Here is a 15,319-nt window from a genome sequence, read left to right as displayed (position 1 = left end):
ATCCCGAGGGGCGTCAACCATCGCTTGAACAGCCAATGGAAGAGCGAGGTGCACAAGCGTCAGCAGGAGGCGTGTTAGGTGAGCTGCAGCAAATCTTAACCGCTTTCACTGCTCGGCTGGACTTAGTCATTGAGCAGAATGTGATTCTCAATCGAAGGATGGAGGCTCTCACCGCCAAGGTGGAAGTGCAGGCTCAGGGTGCTGCTGCAGCACCTCCCCCTGCTGACCGGAGGCCTGAAACAGACATTCCACTGGTCGTTCAATGAACCCCCCCACCGTCCCCTGTAGCTTACATAAGCCCTCCGGAGCGAACCCCCCCACCGTCCCCTGTAGCTTACATAAGCCCTCCGGAGCCGTACGGAGGCTGTGTCGAGACGTGCGCGGACTTCTTAATGCAGTGCTCGCTCGTCTTTTCACAGCATCCCGTCATGTACGCGTCAGACGCCAGCCGGGTGGCTTACGTAATAAATCTGCTTCGAGGAGAGGCATGCGCCTGGGCTACGGCGCTCTGGGAGCAGAATTCACGGCTCCTAACGACGTATACTGGGTTTGTGAGGGAGTTCAAGCAGGTTTTTGATCACCCCCATAGAGGCGAATCTGCTTCGAACTTGCTGCTGTCAATCAGGCAGGGGTGTCGGAGCGCAGCTAAGTATGCAGTCGACTTCCGCATTGCGGCAGCGCGAGCCGGCTGGAATGCTGTTGCGCTCCGTGCCGCCTTTGTAAACGGACTGTCTCTGGTCCTTAAGGAGCACCTGGTGGCGAAGGACGAGCCGCGGGATTTAGACGGGCTTATCGACCTGGTTATATGGTTAGACAACCGATTAACAGAACACCGACAGGAGCGAGACGAAGGGCGTGGTCAGCCACAAGCCGTCCCTCTTCCTCCCGGGTCCGAAAGGGAGCCGACTTCCCACGCTCCACAGCCAGGGCACTCCATGTGACGACAGCTCCCCCTGCTGACGTTGCTATGGAAACAAGCAGGGCCAAAGGAGATCAGATCAGAGACAAAGGAGGATGGTCCGTGGGGAGTGTTTTCTCTGCAGCTCAACCGAGCACACACAGAAAAAATGCCCCAAACGGTCAATACAGCAGCACTCGTCCTTAGAGACTGGGCTAAGGGTGGGTCACAATACCCACGCGGCCACCCAGTCACGATCCTGAGTGGGGATCTAACCCTTCATGCCCCAGCACTGGTGGACACGGGGTCGGAGGGGAATCTGCTGGACAGCAGATGGGCAAGGAAGTCGGGCTCCCTCTAGTGGCTCTACCTTCAACCTTTGAAGGCACGGACACTAGATGGCACCCTTCTTCCATTAATCACACACCAGAACACAGCCAGTGGACATTGGTGGTGTCTGGTAATCACAGGGAGGAGATTGTGTTTTATGTAACACCTTCTGCCTCCGTGTGATATTGGGTTATCCTTGGATGATAAACACAATCCCCGGATTGATTGGCCGTCTGGGGTTGTGGCTCAGTGGAGCGAAACCTGCCACCGGGAATGTCTCGGATCCTCGGTTCCGCCTGGTGTGACAGCTAGTGAGGAGGTAAAGTCCCCCGCAATCTGACGGCGGTGCCAAGTGAGTACCACGATCTTGCTGACTTTTTCAGCAAAGATCTGGCGCTCACCCTTCCCCCGCACCGTCCGTATGATTGTGCCATTGATTTGATCCCGGGCGTTGAGTACCCGGCCAGCAGGCTGTACAACCTCTCACGTCCTGAGCGAGAATCAATGGAGACCTACATCTGGGACTCATAGGCTGCCGGGCTGATCCGGAATTCCACCTCCCCGATGGGTGCTGGTTTCTTTTTTGTGGGCAAGAAAGACGGCGGACTACGTCCCTGCATTGATTACAGGGGGATGAACGAAATCACGGTTCGCAACCGATACTCTCTGCCCCTGTTAGATTCAGTGTTCACGCCCCTGCATGGAGCCCAAATATTCACAAAACTGGATCTTAGGAATGCGTACCACCTGGTTCAGATCCGGAAGGGAAACGAATGGAAGACGGCATTTAACACCCCGTTAGGTCACTTTGAGTACCTGGGCATGCCGTTCGGCCTCACTAACGCCCCCGCGACGTTCCAAGCTTTGGTAAACGATGTCTTGCGGGACTTCCTGCATCGGTTTGTCTTTGTATATCTTGACGATATACTCATCTTTTCCCCGGATGCTGAGACTCATGTTACGCATGTACGTCAGGTCCTGCAGCGGTTGTTGGAGAACCGGCTGTTTGTGAAGGGCGAGAAGCGCGAGTTCCACCGTACTTCTTTGTCCTTCCTGGGGTTCATAATCTCCTCCAACTCCGTCGCCCCTGATCTGGCCAAGGTAGCGGCGGTGAGAGATTGGCCCCCAATCACCAAACCGTAGGAAACTACAACAGTTCCTCGGTTTGCTCATTTTTACCGGAGGTTCATCAAGGGCTATAGTCAGGTGGATAGTCCCCTGACAGCCCTGACCTCCACAAAGGTCCCCTTTACCTGGTCGGATCAGTACGAAGCCGCGTTTAGGGAGTTGAAACGCCGGTTCTCGACTGCACCAGTTCTGGTGCAGCCCGATCCAAGTCGCCAGTTTATAGTCGAAGTGGACGCCTCTGACTCAGGGATAGGAGCCGTGCTGTCCCAGAGCAGGGAGTCCGACAAGGTTCTCCACCCATGTGCCTATTTTTCCCGCAGGTTGACCCCGGCTGAAAGGAATTATGACGTCGGCAATCGGGAACTTCTTGCAGTGAAGGAGGCTCTGGAGGAGTGGAGACACCTGTTGGAGGGAGCTTCGGTACCGTTCACGGTTTTCACTGACCATCGGAACCTGGAGTGCATTCGGACCGCCAAGCGTCTGAACCCCAGGCAGGCCCGCGGTCACTGTTCTTCGGGGCGTTTTGACTTCGGATCACATACCGCCCCGGGACGAAGAACCAACGATCTGACGCCCTGTCATGGGTGCTCGAAGAGGAGGTCAGGACCGAGCTGTCAGACCCAACCGAAACAATCATCCCCGAGTCCACTGTCGTGGCCACCCTCACCTGGGACGTGGAGAAGACCATCCGGGAGGCCCTGACACGGAACCTGGACCCGGGGACCGGCCCAAAGAACAGACTATACGTCCCACCAGAAGCAAGAGCTGCCGTCCTGGCAAAGCGAACCATCAAAAGACCCAGGGCCTCCTCCAGCCTTTGCCCGTGCCTCATCGCCCCTGGTCTCACATCAGCCTGGACTTCATCACGGCCCCTCGCCGTCTCAGGGCAAGACCACCATCCTCAAGATAGTGGACCAGTTTTCCAAGGCGGCCCACTTCGTGGCCCTCCCGAAGCTCCCGATGGCCCAGGAGACTGCAGACTTCCTGGTCCACCATGTCGTGCGTCTGCATGGGATTCCATCGGACATTGTCTCAGATCGTGGTCCTCAGTTCTCCCCCCAGGTCTGGAGGAGCTTCTGCAGGGAACTGGGGGCCACCGTAAGTCTCTCGTCTGAGTACCATCCTCAGACGAACGGGCAGGCAGAGCGGATGAATCAGGAACTGGAGCAGGCCCTCCGCTGCGTGACCTCCGCGCACCCGACGGCCTGGAGTGACCATCTGGCCTGGATCGAGTACGCTCATAATAGCCAGGTATTATCGGCTAATGGCCTCTCCCCATTTGAGGTGTGTTTGGGGTACCAGCACCCATTGTTCCCGCTAGTGGAGGGAGAGGTCGGGGTGCCCTTGGTCCAGGCCCATCTGAGGATGTGCCGTCGGGTGTGGCGTACCGTCCGCTCTGCCCTGCTCAAGGCCCGGACGAGGGCTAAGGCCCATGCAGACACGAAGCTATCCACGAAGGACATTCCACTACAGGTAGAATCCCAAAAATTAAAGGACAGGTTCATTGGACCATTTTCTATACTTAAAGTCCTCAGTCCGGCCGCAGTGAAGCTGAAGCTACCAGCTTCACTGTGGATTCATCCAGTGTTCCATGTTTCACGAATCAAACCCTACCACACATCAACTCTCTGCACCCCCGGACCGGCGCCGCCTCCTGCCCGGATCATAGATGGAGAGCCTGTCTGGACCGTGCGCAGGCTCCTGGACGTCCGTCGAAAGGGCCGGGGGTTTCAGTATCTGGTGGACTGGGAGGATTATGGACCCGAAGAGCGCTCCTGGGTGAAGAGGAGCTTCATCCTGGACCCGGGCCTCCTGGCCGACTTCTACACCCGTCACCCAGACAAGCCTGGTCGGGCGCCAGGAGGCACCCGTTGGGGGGGGGGTCCTGTTGTGTGGGTCGCTGAAGAGGAGGTACTGCTGGCCCACCATCACCAGATGGTGCCCTGCTTGAAGTGCGGGCTTCAAGCACGAGAGGGCGTTGGAGCAACCAGGAGTGACAGCTGTCACTCATCATCAGCACCAGCTGTCACTCATCCACAGTTCATCACCACCACCACCATAAAGGCCGGACTACAACTCCACCTCCCCGCCGAGAAATCAGCCACTAGAGAGGTTAATTTCTCCTGCTACACTTAACTCTGACTTAGAGTCTGAACTTCTTTGCAGCCGTTTTCCTGTGGTGTGCCTTATCTGAGGGATTGGTGTTTGGTGTGATCAGCGACGGCTTCGCTTCACACTCCAACCAGATAAGTGGTTAGACAGGAGCTGCACGAGTGTGTGATTGGAGGTGGAGGTGCTCCCTCCCAAAAGAACACAGACTGTGGGATTACTGAGTGTGCGAACTCACACTCATCAATACTGTTTCTGTTCTTTGCCAGCAGTACCAAGTCTGACAGCTGGAGACGGTGGCCACCTGGGGAACCAGGACTTGGCGGCTCCGGTGTTCTTCAGATCCATTAGCGGTGAAGGCCGTGTGGGATCCGGCTCGGTTCGGGACGGACGTCTCCTATCCTCAAGCCTGCCCACACGTCACGCTACATATAATTGTCTGTGGTACCAAAACTGTTTGTCTGTATTCCGTTGTGCACTTCACAACATTAAATTGTTACTGTTTGGCTTATCCATTGTCCGTTCATTTAACGCCCCCTGTTGTGGATCCGTGTTCCTACACCTTCACAACAAACACCATGTTATCAGTACATTTTAAGTACAAATTCAATGACATTTAAAAAATTTTATGTACTGCTACTCTGTACCACTACAGTAAATGTCATTAATACCAGGAAGGTTACGAAGGTCTAGATATTTTTAGTGGACAGCCTTGGGTGACCGCAGAAATAAATTGAATTTATTACAGGAAATAAAACTGTACGGCAGATAGTCAAATGGAAAACATTTCCCTTCATTCACCATCAAATAGAACCAACCTGACAACCCAATCTCAACAACCTTCTGACCTATTATGACAAAAATGTGCACATAAACCATCAACTTGTTCTATAAAAGTCCAATGAACGCTTAAATGTCAGCCAGCCCTGGGTAATTTCTTGAGAGTTATAATCCTTGAGTTCCTCAATTTTTCATTTCTCATCCAATAAGCATCAAACTTACTGGATTTCCTTGTCAGAACAGTTTGACCCCGTATTTTCATGTTCAAATCTTTCATCATGTGTCATAACCTTCTTATCAATTTTACTCTTTAGGATTAGCAAGTGCTCTCACTTTTCTTTTACTTGTCTCTTCAGTACGTTTGCCTTTTACCAATGCTGTTGACCTTCAGTATTCTCTTATTATTCTACAAAGTTGTCAGTCTCCTTTTAGACACATCCACATATCTTGTATAGAAGTTCTCTCTCTTTCTTCAGGTTCTCAAGGTTTTCCTCAGCACTCTTTCCCTTTAGCTTTTGCTTTTTGCCTGGTTCTGGTGAGCTGTGTAGCTGATACCTGCAGTTTCACAGTAGTTCAGCATTTCTTCTGTAAGAGGCCCTTTGGTCATGGCGTTATACACTCTGACACAGTAACAGTCGAGTCTGGTAACGGTGTCCTCTGTTATGTTGCATATTTCCACCTTTTCATCAACAGAGAATCCCTGTTTGACATCTGTCTGCCTATTGAACAAGAGCGTCAACTTCTTGAAAAAAAACTCCAGAGCTCAGAGTAAGGAAGTACTGATATAAAAACACATTGAACCTGGGGACTTCCGGAATGGCTACCGACAAGACGGGTGCATAGTCGTTTCGCTCCGTCTAAAACTGGCTTAAAACATCCCTCCAAACTTGAGAAATACGCTGAAACTTAACAGAGGACATTATGAGTGGGGGTAAATCCAAAAAAGGACAGCGGAATCCAAGAAAAACAACAAATGAGGAGGATATATCTAAAATTGTGCATGAGGAACAACTCGAAGACGAGGAGGATGAAAATGGCGGCGCGTTATCCGTGTCAATGGCAGATTCAAGCAAAGACTCTCCAACTTTGAAGGAAATGAGGGAGGCTATCCTGGGCATGAAAGCAGATATCGCAGAAACCATAAGAGCGGAACTTGCTGTATTTACTAAAGATTTGAACCAAAGGCTGATAGATCAAGCAGCCACTCTGGAAACACACGGCAAAGCCATAGCCAGTGCCGAGTAGCGCATTGCGGATTTCGAGGCTTGTGGCGTGGTAACAAGAGAAATGCTACTCAAGCTGCTGAAAGAGCAAAGAAAACTACAAGATAAAGTAATCAGTCTTGAATCCCATTCAAGAAGATCCAATATTCGCATATATGGAATCCCGGAAGACACTGAAAGCGGCTCTATGGTGACTTTTGTGAATAATCTCCTCACCAAGGAGTTACCATTACCTGAAGGCACCTCACTTCAAATCCAGCATACACACAGGTCAACCGCACGTAAACCTGAGACAGGTTCACCTCCGCGATCAATAATAGTCAATTTTTTGCAGTTTGAGGTGAAGGAAATAGTTTTGAGACTGGCATGGAAGACAAAGGTAATGCTGAATAATAAACAGATCTACTTTGATCATGATTATGCGTTGGAGGTGATGGAGAAACGCAGATCATACGGAGACATTAAGCGAGTACTCAAGGAAAAGGGTATCCGTTTCCAAACACCTTTTACGCGGATACGCATTCACTGGAGCGATGGGCCAAGAATGTACAATGACGCTGAGGACGCTACGCGGGAGTTATGGGCCCGAGGGCTGGAGGTGACAGTGGGCAGGATGAAGACGCCTCCAGACGTGGACATCGAGGAGAGAATCAACGACGCATTCCCATGGCAACAAGTACGCCCAGGAGGCCGTGAATCAACTATCGAGAGGAGAGCGAAAGAGAGACTTCAAGAATTCCGCAGAGGAGAGAGAGATTTGTCAACGAGAAAATAGAAAGAGGGTATAGTTCAACAAGGAAGGTAAAAAAGGGAAAAAATATAGGTATGAGTGCTTTGTTAGCTGTCCTTTGTAAATTGTTTAGTTAAACGTGGCCAGTTGGGCGTTAGCGGAAGCAGCGCAGTTTGTTGGACTTAATGTGGGGGATGGATATGTGGGTCAGACATTTCACCACAAGGGGGAGCCCTGACCATAGGGAGGGACCTTTCTCCCCACTTTCCCGCAAAGACATCCAGGTATCCAGGGATCCTGAGGAAAAGGAAGACTTTCTGATTTCATTTTATTTTATGTTGTTTGGTGTTCTTAATGTTTTTGATAGTTCAGTTTACAGTGGGTATTATGTGTATTGCAGTCAAGAAACTCATACCGTCAAGTTCAGGGTGTAACATAAAGGGTATATTCTTATCAAGATTTTTATTACACATATATGCTAAATTTTTTTTAACTCTTAACGTAAATGGGCTTTTGAGCCCCAATAAGCAAAGTAAAATATTGAGTAAATTGAAGGGGGAAAAACTTGATGTTGCATTTTTGCAAGAGACACACGTGGCCGGATTAGAGCATGAGAGACTTAAAAAGAAAGGTTATAAACATGTTTTCTTCTCATCCAATGGATCAAATCATGCAAGAGGAGTAGCAATATTAATAACAGGAAGGGTCATTTTTGAACATATTTCAACAATCAAGGATAAAGAGGGGAGGTATGTAATGGTAATAGGGAAATTAGATGGAGAATTATTTACACTATACAACATATATGTCCCCCCCAGCTCCAAATCAGAGCAATATATTCAAATAATAGAAAAAGCAGTGACTGAGGCAAAGGGGCTACTTGTTTGTGCAGGAGACCTTAATATGGCATTGAGACAGAGGACCAACTCATCTGGGAATAGAGCCTCTCAACCTCAAAAAATGACTAAAAAGATAAATTTAATGTTGGAAGAAATGGGTATTGTTGGTATCTAGAGAAATTTGCATCCTGCTGATAGGAATTATACATTCTATTGATCCCCACATTCCTGTTATTCAAGAATTGATTATTTTCTTACATTTAAAACAGATATGGATAGAATACAGAGTTGCTCCGATTGGGGCCATGGACATATCTGATCACTCCCCTTTATATTTGTCTCCATGTTTCCATGAATCAGAGTAGAAAAGAGACTTATTGGAGATTAAATAATAGTATACTGAATAACAAAATACGTGAGCAGCTATCTGCAGAAATATCAGAATATCTACAAATAAATGACAATGGTGAAACTTTGGTGCACATATTATGGGATGCTTGTAAAGCAGTTATGAGAGGAAGGATTATAGCAAAATCTTCATATATTAAAAGACAAAGAAATGAAAAACCTAAGACATTACAATCTGAGTTGTTATTGCTAGAGATTAAACATAAGGGGACATTAGATGAACATACACAATTAGAGATAAAAACGAAAACAAATCAAATAGAGGAATTATATGACCAAGAAATCCAGAAGAAAATCTTATTTACTAAACAGAATTATTATGAAGGAGGCACTAAACATATGAAACAATTAGCTTATAAACTTAGAAAACAGACATCTGAAAACATAATTAGTAAGATAAAAGACCCTACAACAAAAGAAATATATCACCAAATATATACTCCCAACCACCCGTGGGCACCGATTAAAACATGGAGAAATTACTGAATTCACTCACTTTACCCTCTGTCACAGAAGAGGAAAATAAAAAATTGATTTCTGAAATCACAAAGGAAGAAATACAATCTGCTATAGGTAGACTTAAATCCAATAAAAGTCCAGGCGCCGATGGATTCACAGCAGAGTGGTACAAAAAAATTAAGCACTGCTTTAACTCTAATTTTGTTGAAAACTTATAACTGGGTTCTTGGAGGAGGAGAGATTCCTCCCTCATGGAATGAGGCAATCATTTCTTTAATACCTAAAGAGGGCAAGGACAAAACTGAATGCTTAAATTATAGTCCTATAAGTGTATTTAATATAGACTATAAAATATTCACATCTATTTTAGCCAGGAGGATGGAAAGGATCTTACCCAGAATAATACATTTTGACCAAACTGGATTTAAGGCACGGCAAACTCACGACAACGTGAGGAGATCTTTACAAATCATTAGACATATAAATTTAAACAAAACACAGGCAATTTTATTGAGTTTAGATGCGGAGAAAGCTTTCGACTCAGTGAGGTGGCATTTCCTGTTTAAAGTTATGGAAACATTCAAATTTGATGAAGTGATTATTAGGACATTAAAAGCATTATATAGCAAACCCGTTGCAAGATTAAAGATAAATGGTGCTCTTTATGACCCCTTTGAGCTTGAAAGATCTACGAGACAGGGATGTGGGCTCAGTCCACTTTTGTTTTCAGTATTTATTGAACCTCTGGCTCAGAGTATAAGGGAAAATAAAAAAAATAAAAGGTATTCAAATGACAGCAGAAGAACAAAAATTGGCTCTGTTTGCAGATGATGTCATGGTTTATCTGTCAAATCCCACAGAGACCTTTCCAGAATTAATTGCAACCCTGAGAGATTATGGGAGTTATTCTGGATACAAACTGAACAAACAAAAATCCCAAGTCTTGTGTTTTAATTATTGCCCTTCCATCCATATGAGTCAAGCATTTAAATTTGACTGGAACAAACAAAAAAAAAATCAATTAAATATTTAGGTATCAATTTTCCAACTGATCTGTCTAACCTTGAAGAATTAAATTATGATCCTTTAAAAAAAGAAATTATTCAGGATGTTGCGAGATGGAATTTGATACCATATTTGAATATTACTTCAAGAGTGGATACTGTAAAAATGAACATCCTTCCGAGAATTTATTTTTTATTAATCATATTTATTTCAGTCAATTCCAATTACAAGACCAGAAGTATATTTTATAGAATGGGACAAAAGTATTTCCAGATTTGTTTGGGCTGGTAAAAACCCAGAGTAAAGTTTAAAACACTGCAACTGTCTAAAGAACAAGGGGGCTTGCTTTACCTTGCCTCATTGATTATTATAAAGCAGCACAACTGCAACCATTAGTTTGCTGGTGTAACCCAAGTTACAATTCAAAATGGAAGGAGATAGAGCAGGGTTTAATGGCACAATGTCCAATTAGTACACTTATTGGAGATCCCTTGATGAAAAATGTAGTATTAGATATAAATAACCCAATCTTTAACAGTTCACTGAAGGTATGGAGGGACATCATCAAAAAATACAACATTTCTGAGAAATCAGAATTTTTTAAATGGTTTGCTTATGATTCAGATTTCATAACAGGGAAAGTAGATTCAGGATTTAAAACCTGGTGCAGTAAGGGCCTTACTACATATTATACTTTGTTCAAGAAAGGTGTGATAATGAGCTTCCAGGATCTAAAAGAAAGTTCGGACTAATAAATCAGGACCACTTCAGGTATTTAAAAATTAGGGACTTTATTAATAAAAAATTTATTCATAAACCAATTTTTGAGAAAGGGGACATTTTTGATATCCTGTCAAGTGCATATAACCATGCCCCAATCCAAAACATTATCTCCAAATTATATATGGTGATTCAAAACTTACAAGGTAATGACTCCACACATTTAAAAGATAGGTGGGAAAAAGAGTGCAATCTTTCTTTAACGTTGGACAGCTGGGAGAGAATATGTCAGCAACAATGGTCTATCACCAGTGCCCCTTCATGGAGAGAATTTTCTTGGAAAAATGCAATTCATTATTTCCGTACACCAGCCCAAAGGTTGAAATATTCAGATCAGATCAACTGCTGGAGGCAATGTGGTCAAACGTTGGCAGACCATTTTCATATATTCTGGAATTGTTCTTCTGTTACTCCATTCTGGGATGAAATGCATATTATTTTGGAAACAGTTTTTAAAAAGAAATTCATAGAAAATTTGAAATACTATATCTTGGAGATTTGTTAGAATTAAAACTTGCGAAAGCAGAACTCTATTTGATGAAAGTGTTATTGGTAGCAGGGAAAAAATGTATAACCAGGCACTGGCTTCAGAAAGAAAGACCAACTATTAAAGAGTGGATTAACATTATACATCAGATTTTCATTATGGAACATCTGACATTTAAGGTGAAATTCCAGACGAACGTTTTTGAAGAATTCTGGAAAAAATGGTTATCCTTTGTAATAGTAATTAGGCCTGACTTTGTCTGATTTGTACTAAACCCCACTGTGTTCGTGTTCTGTTCTATTTGTATTTGTATACAATCGAAAAATCAATAAAATGTGAATAACAAAAAAAAAAAAAACAAAAAAAAAAAACACATCGAACCTGAAACCTCTGTTTTGCGGAATGAAGGACATGAAGTTTATGGCTTTGGCTATGAAATCACACCACCTACAATTGCAGCATATACAGGCAAAAAAATAGTAAAACACTACCGACAGCAAATCGCCAGGTTAACTATGTACAGTACACACAGAGGTGGTCATACCACTCTGCAATATTATTTAAATGTCAAAAAATTCAAAAGTCTAATATATCAAAATACTCTGTCCAAGTTGATGTGTTTTCCGTTGATAAACTATCAAAAACAAATACTTTAGAACAATTACACTGAAAATAGAGGACCCCAAAACTGAACCTCAGTGCCAAAAAAAAAAACTCATGCAAGTATGCAAACCCTTCAATTTAATCACTTTTCCAGACAGTTTTTTAAGACAAGTCAGGAAATGGATAATAAACTGCCCAGACTGACTTCCTTGCACACCTTAAAGTCTATTTTATGAGATCGTGAATGGGATTCTTTTCTGCAATGTCTATGTTTCTAAATATAAACCTGTTTGAGACTTTACATTATGTGCAATGTTATTATGACCAAGTTGATTGTATTTTATTTATCACCAACATTTTCATGTGCAATGTTAACCTGTCCATTATGACATATGTTGCTGCCTTTCTTGGCTAGTTCATCCTCGTAAAAGAGGCTCCGATCTCAATGGAATTCTACATGGTTAAATAAAGGTTATTATTATTATAGATCACAACTATCGCTTGGGGTTCATATAATTCATGCATTTTTACTGATGTTGACACTCATATTGCACAGGTTGGTTTCAAAAAGAATGACAGTAAACAAAGAAGATTAGTGAAATGGAAAGCCTCAAAGAGTCCAATGACAACTCTGAATGAGCAAGCTTCTGCAATTGTGACTGGAGAAACGACATACTGTCGTCTGGTGCTTCACCAACAACAACTTCAGGTAAACCTGGCATAAAGGCTGACCTTTTTTTTTTATTTAAAAGAAAACAGATGAAATACAACAATGCAGTTTCTCCAGTCACAGCCGCACAAGCTGATAGTCCCTTCAGAGGAGTCATGGGTGTCTTGCTGGTTTCTCTCATTCGTCTCCTTCTTGCACGGTCACCCACCTTTTAAGAACTGTCTATTCCAGATGGATTTACCATACAGTATCACATTGCTTGTATTCATTAATGATTTATGTAAATGACATCCAGAAGTATAGAGGGCACACCATCCCACATTTTCTAATTGACCCCCATGAAACTCCTCACCATGCTCTTACTGTAAGACCTTCACAAGCTCCCGATTAACACTGGGCCCATTCATCAGCAAGCAGACCACGATCTTAAGTATGCATTCTTTTGTACATTCCTGCAAATGTGGAAAAACCCCCAGCCAATGTATTTCTCATATAATAATGTGTACGCACACCCCTTTACCAAGTTACAGTAGTGTTCAGAATAATAATAGTGCTATGTGACTAAAAAGATTAATCCAGGTTTTGAGTATATTTCTTATTGTTACATGGGAAACAAGGTACCAGTAGATTCTGTAGATTCTCACAAATCCAACAAGACCAAGCATTCATGATATGCACACTCTTAAGACTATGAAATTGGGCTATTAGTAAAAAAAGTAGAAAAGGGGGTGTTCACAATAAAAGCAGCATCTGCTGTTGACGCTACAAACTCAAAACGATTATGTTCAAACTGATTTTTTAGCAATCCTGTGAATCAATAAACTAGTATTTAGTTGTATAACCACAGTTTTTCATGATTTCTTCACATCTGCGAGGCATTCATTTTGTTGGTTTGGAACCAAGATTGTGCTCGTTTACTAGTGTGCTTGGGGTCATTGTCTTGTTGAAACACCCATTTCAAGGGCATGTCCTCTTCAGCATAAGACAACATGACCTCTTCAAGTATTTTGACATATCCAAACTGATCCATGATACCTGGTATGCGATATATAGGCCCAACACCATAGTAGGAGAAACATGGCCATCTCATGATGCTTGCACCACCATGCTTCACTGTCTTCACTGTGAACTGTGGCTTGAATTCAGAGTTTGGGGGGTCGTCTCACAAACTGTCTGCGGCCCTTGGACCCAAAAAGAACAATTTTACTCTCATCAGTCCACAAAATATTCCTCCATTTCTCTTTAGGCCTGTTGATGCGTTCTTTGGCAAATTGTAACCTCTTCTGCACGTATCTTTTATTTAACAGAGGGACTTTGCGGGGGATTCTTGCAAATAAATTAGCTTCACACAGGCGTCTTCTAACTGTCACAGCACTTACAGGTAACTCCAGACTGTCTTTGATCATCCTGGACCTGATAAATGGGTGAGCCTTTGCCATTCTGGTTATTCTTCTATCCATTTTGATGGTTGTTTTCTGTTTTCTTCCAAGCATCTCTGTTTTTTTGTCCATTGTAAAGCATTGGAGATCACTGTAGATGAACAGCCTAGAATTTTTTGCACCTGCGTATAAGTTTTCCCCTCTCCAATCAACTTTTTAATAAAACTACGCTGTTCTTCTGAACAACGTCTTGAACGTCCCATTTTCCTCAGGCTTTCAAAGAGAAAAGCATGTTCAACAGGTGCTGGCTTCATTCTTAAATAGGGGACACCTGATTCACACCTGCTTGTTCCACAAAATTGACAAACTCACTGACTGAATGCCACACTACTATTATTGTGAACACCCCCTTTTCTACTTTTTTTTCTTTTTTTTTTACTAATAGCCCAATTTCATAGTCTTAAGAGTGTGCAAATCATGAATGCTTGGTCTTTGCCCAATGCAGATTCGAGATTCATCACTGAATATGACTTTCATCCAGTTATCCACAGTCCACGATTGCTTTTCCTTAGCCCATTGTAACCTTGTTTTTTTCTGTTTAGGTGTTAGTGATGGCTTTCGTTTAGCTTTTCTGTATGTAAATCCCATTTCCTTTAGGCGGTTTCTTACAGTTCAGTCACAGACGTTGACTCCAGTTTCATCCCATTTGTTCCTCATTTGTTTTGTTGTGCATTTTCAATTTTTGAGACATACTGCTTTAAGTTTTCTGTCTTGACGCTTTGACATCTTCCTTGGTCTACCAGTATGTTTGCCTTTAACAACCTTCCCATGTTTGTATTTGGTCCAGAGTTTAGACACAGCTGACTGTGAACAACCAACAACTTTTGCAACATTGCATGATGATTTACCCTCTTAAGAGTTTGATAATCCTCTCCTTTGTTTCAATTGACATCTCTCGTGTTGGAGCCATGATTCATGTCAGTCCACTTGGTGCAACAGCTCTCCAAGGTGTGATCACTCCTTTTTAGATGCAGACTAATGAGCAGATCTGATTTGATGCAGGTGTTAGTTTTGGGGATGAAATTTACAGGGTGATTTCATAATTTATTCCTCAGAATTGAGTGAGTCCATATTTTTTTTTCCCTCTGCTTGTTCTAAAAAAGTAACCTTTACTGACTGCCACAATTTTTTTTTCCTGATTTCTTATAGTGTTTCTTAAAGCCAGAAAGTTGCCATTTGAAATGACTTTAGTTTTGTGTCATGTCTGTGATCTGCTTTTTTTCTACAAAATTAAACAACTGAATGAACATCCTCCGAGGCTGGTGATTCCATAATTTTTGCCAGGGGTTGTAGTATAGCACTTGTGGTTTTCAGATTTCACATGAGAATCCAGTACTTCACAACCCTTTGTCTCAAGTTTGAATGTTTTGTGATGAAGTTCACATCACACTTCATATAAAATCACTAGATGTTTCAGCCATTTAGAAAAGT

At 43.6% G+C, this 15,319-nt stretch overlaps 1 protein-coding gene across 1 annotated transcript in view; it reads right to left on the bottom strand.

Annotated features, from left to right (window-relative positions):
- The window catches only part of lars2 (leucyl-tRNA synthetase 2, mitochondrial), a 93,915-nt gene that overhangs the window by 12,926 nt on the left and 65,670 nt on the right, over positions 1–15,319 (bottom strand). Inside the window, 1 exon segment of the mRNA XM_034175187.1 lies at positions 8,929–8,936. Coding sequence (XP_034031078.1) covers positions 8,929–8,936 — 8 coding nt within the window.

The sequence above is a fragment of the Thalassophryne amazonica genome, chromosome 7 (genome assembly GCF_902500255.1).
Source record: "Thalassophryne amazonica chromosome 7, fThaAma1.1, whole genome shotgun sequence".
Taxonomy (NCBI): Eukaryota; Metazoa; Chordata; class Actinopteri; order Batrachoidiformes; family Batrachoididae; genus Thalassophryne; species Thalassophryne amazonica.
Note: the sequence above shows the minus strand (reverse complement) of the source record. Positions and strands in the feature narration are given on the sequence as shown.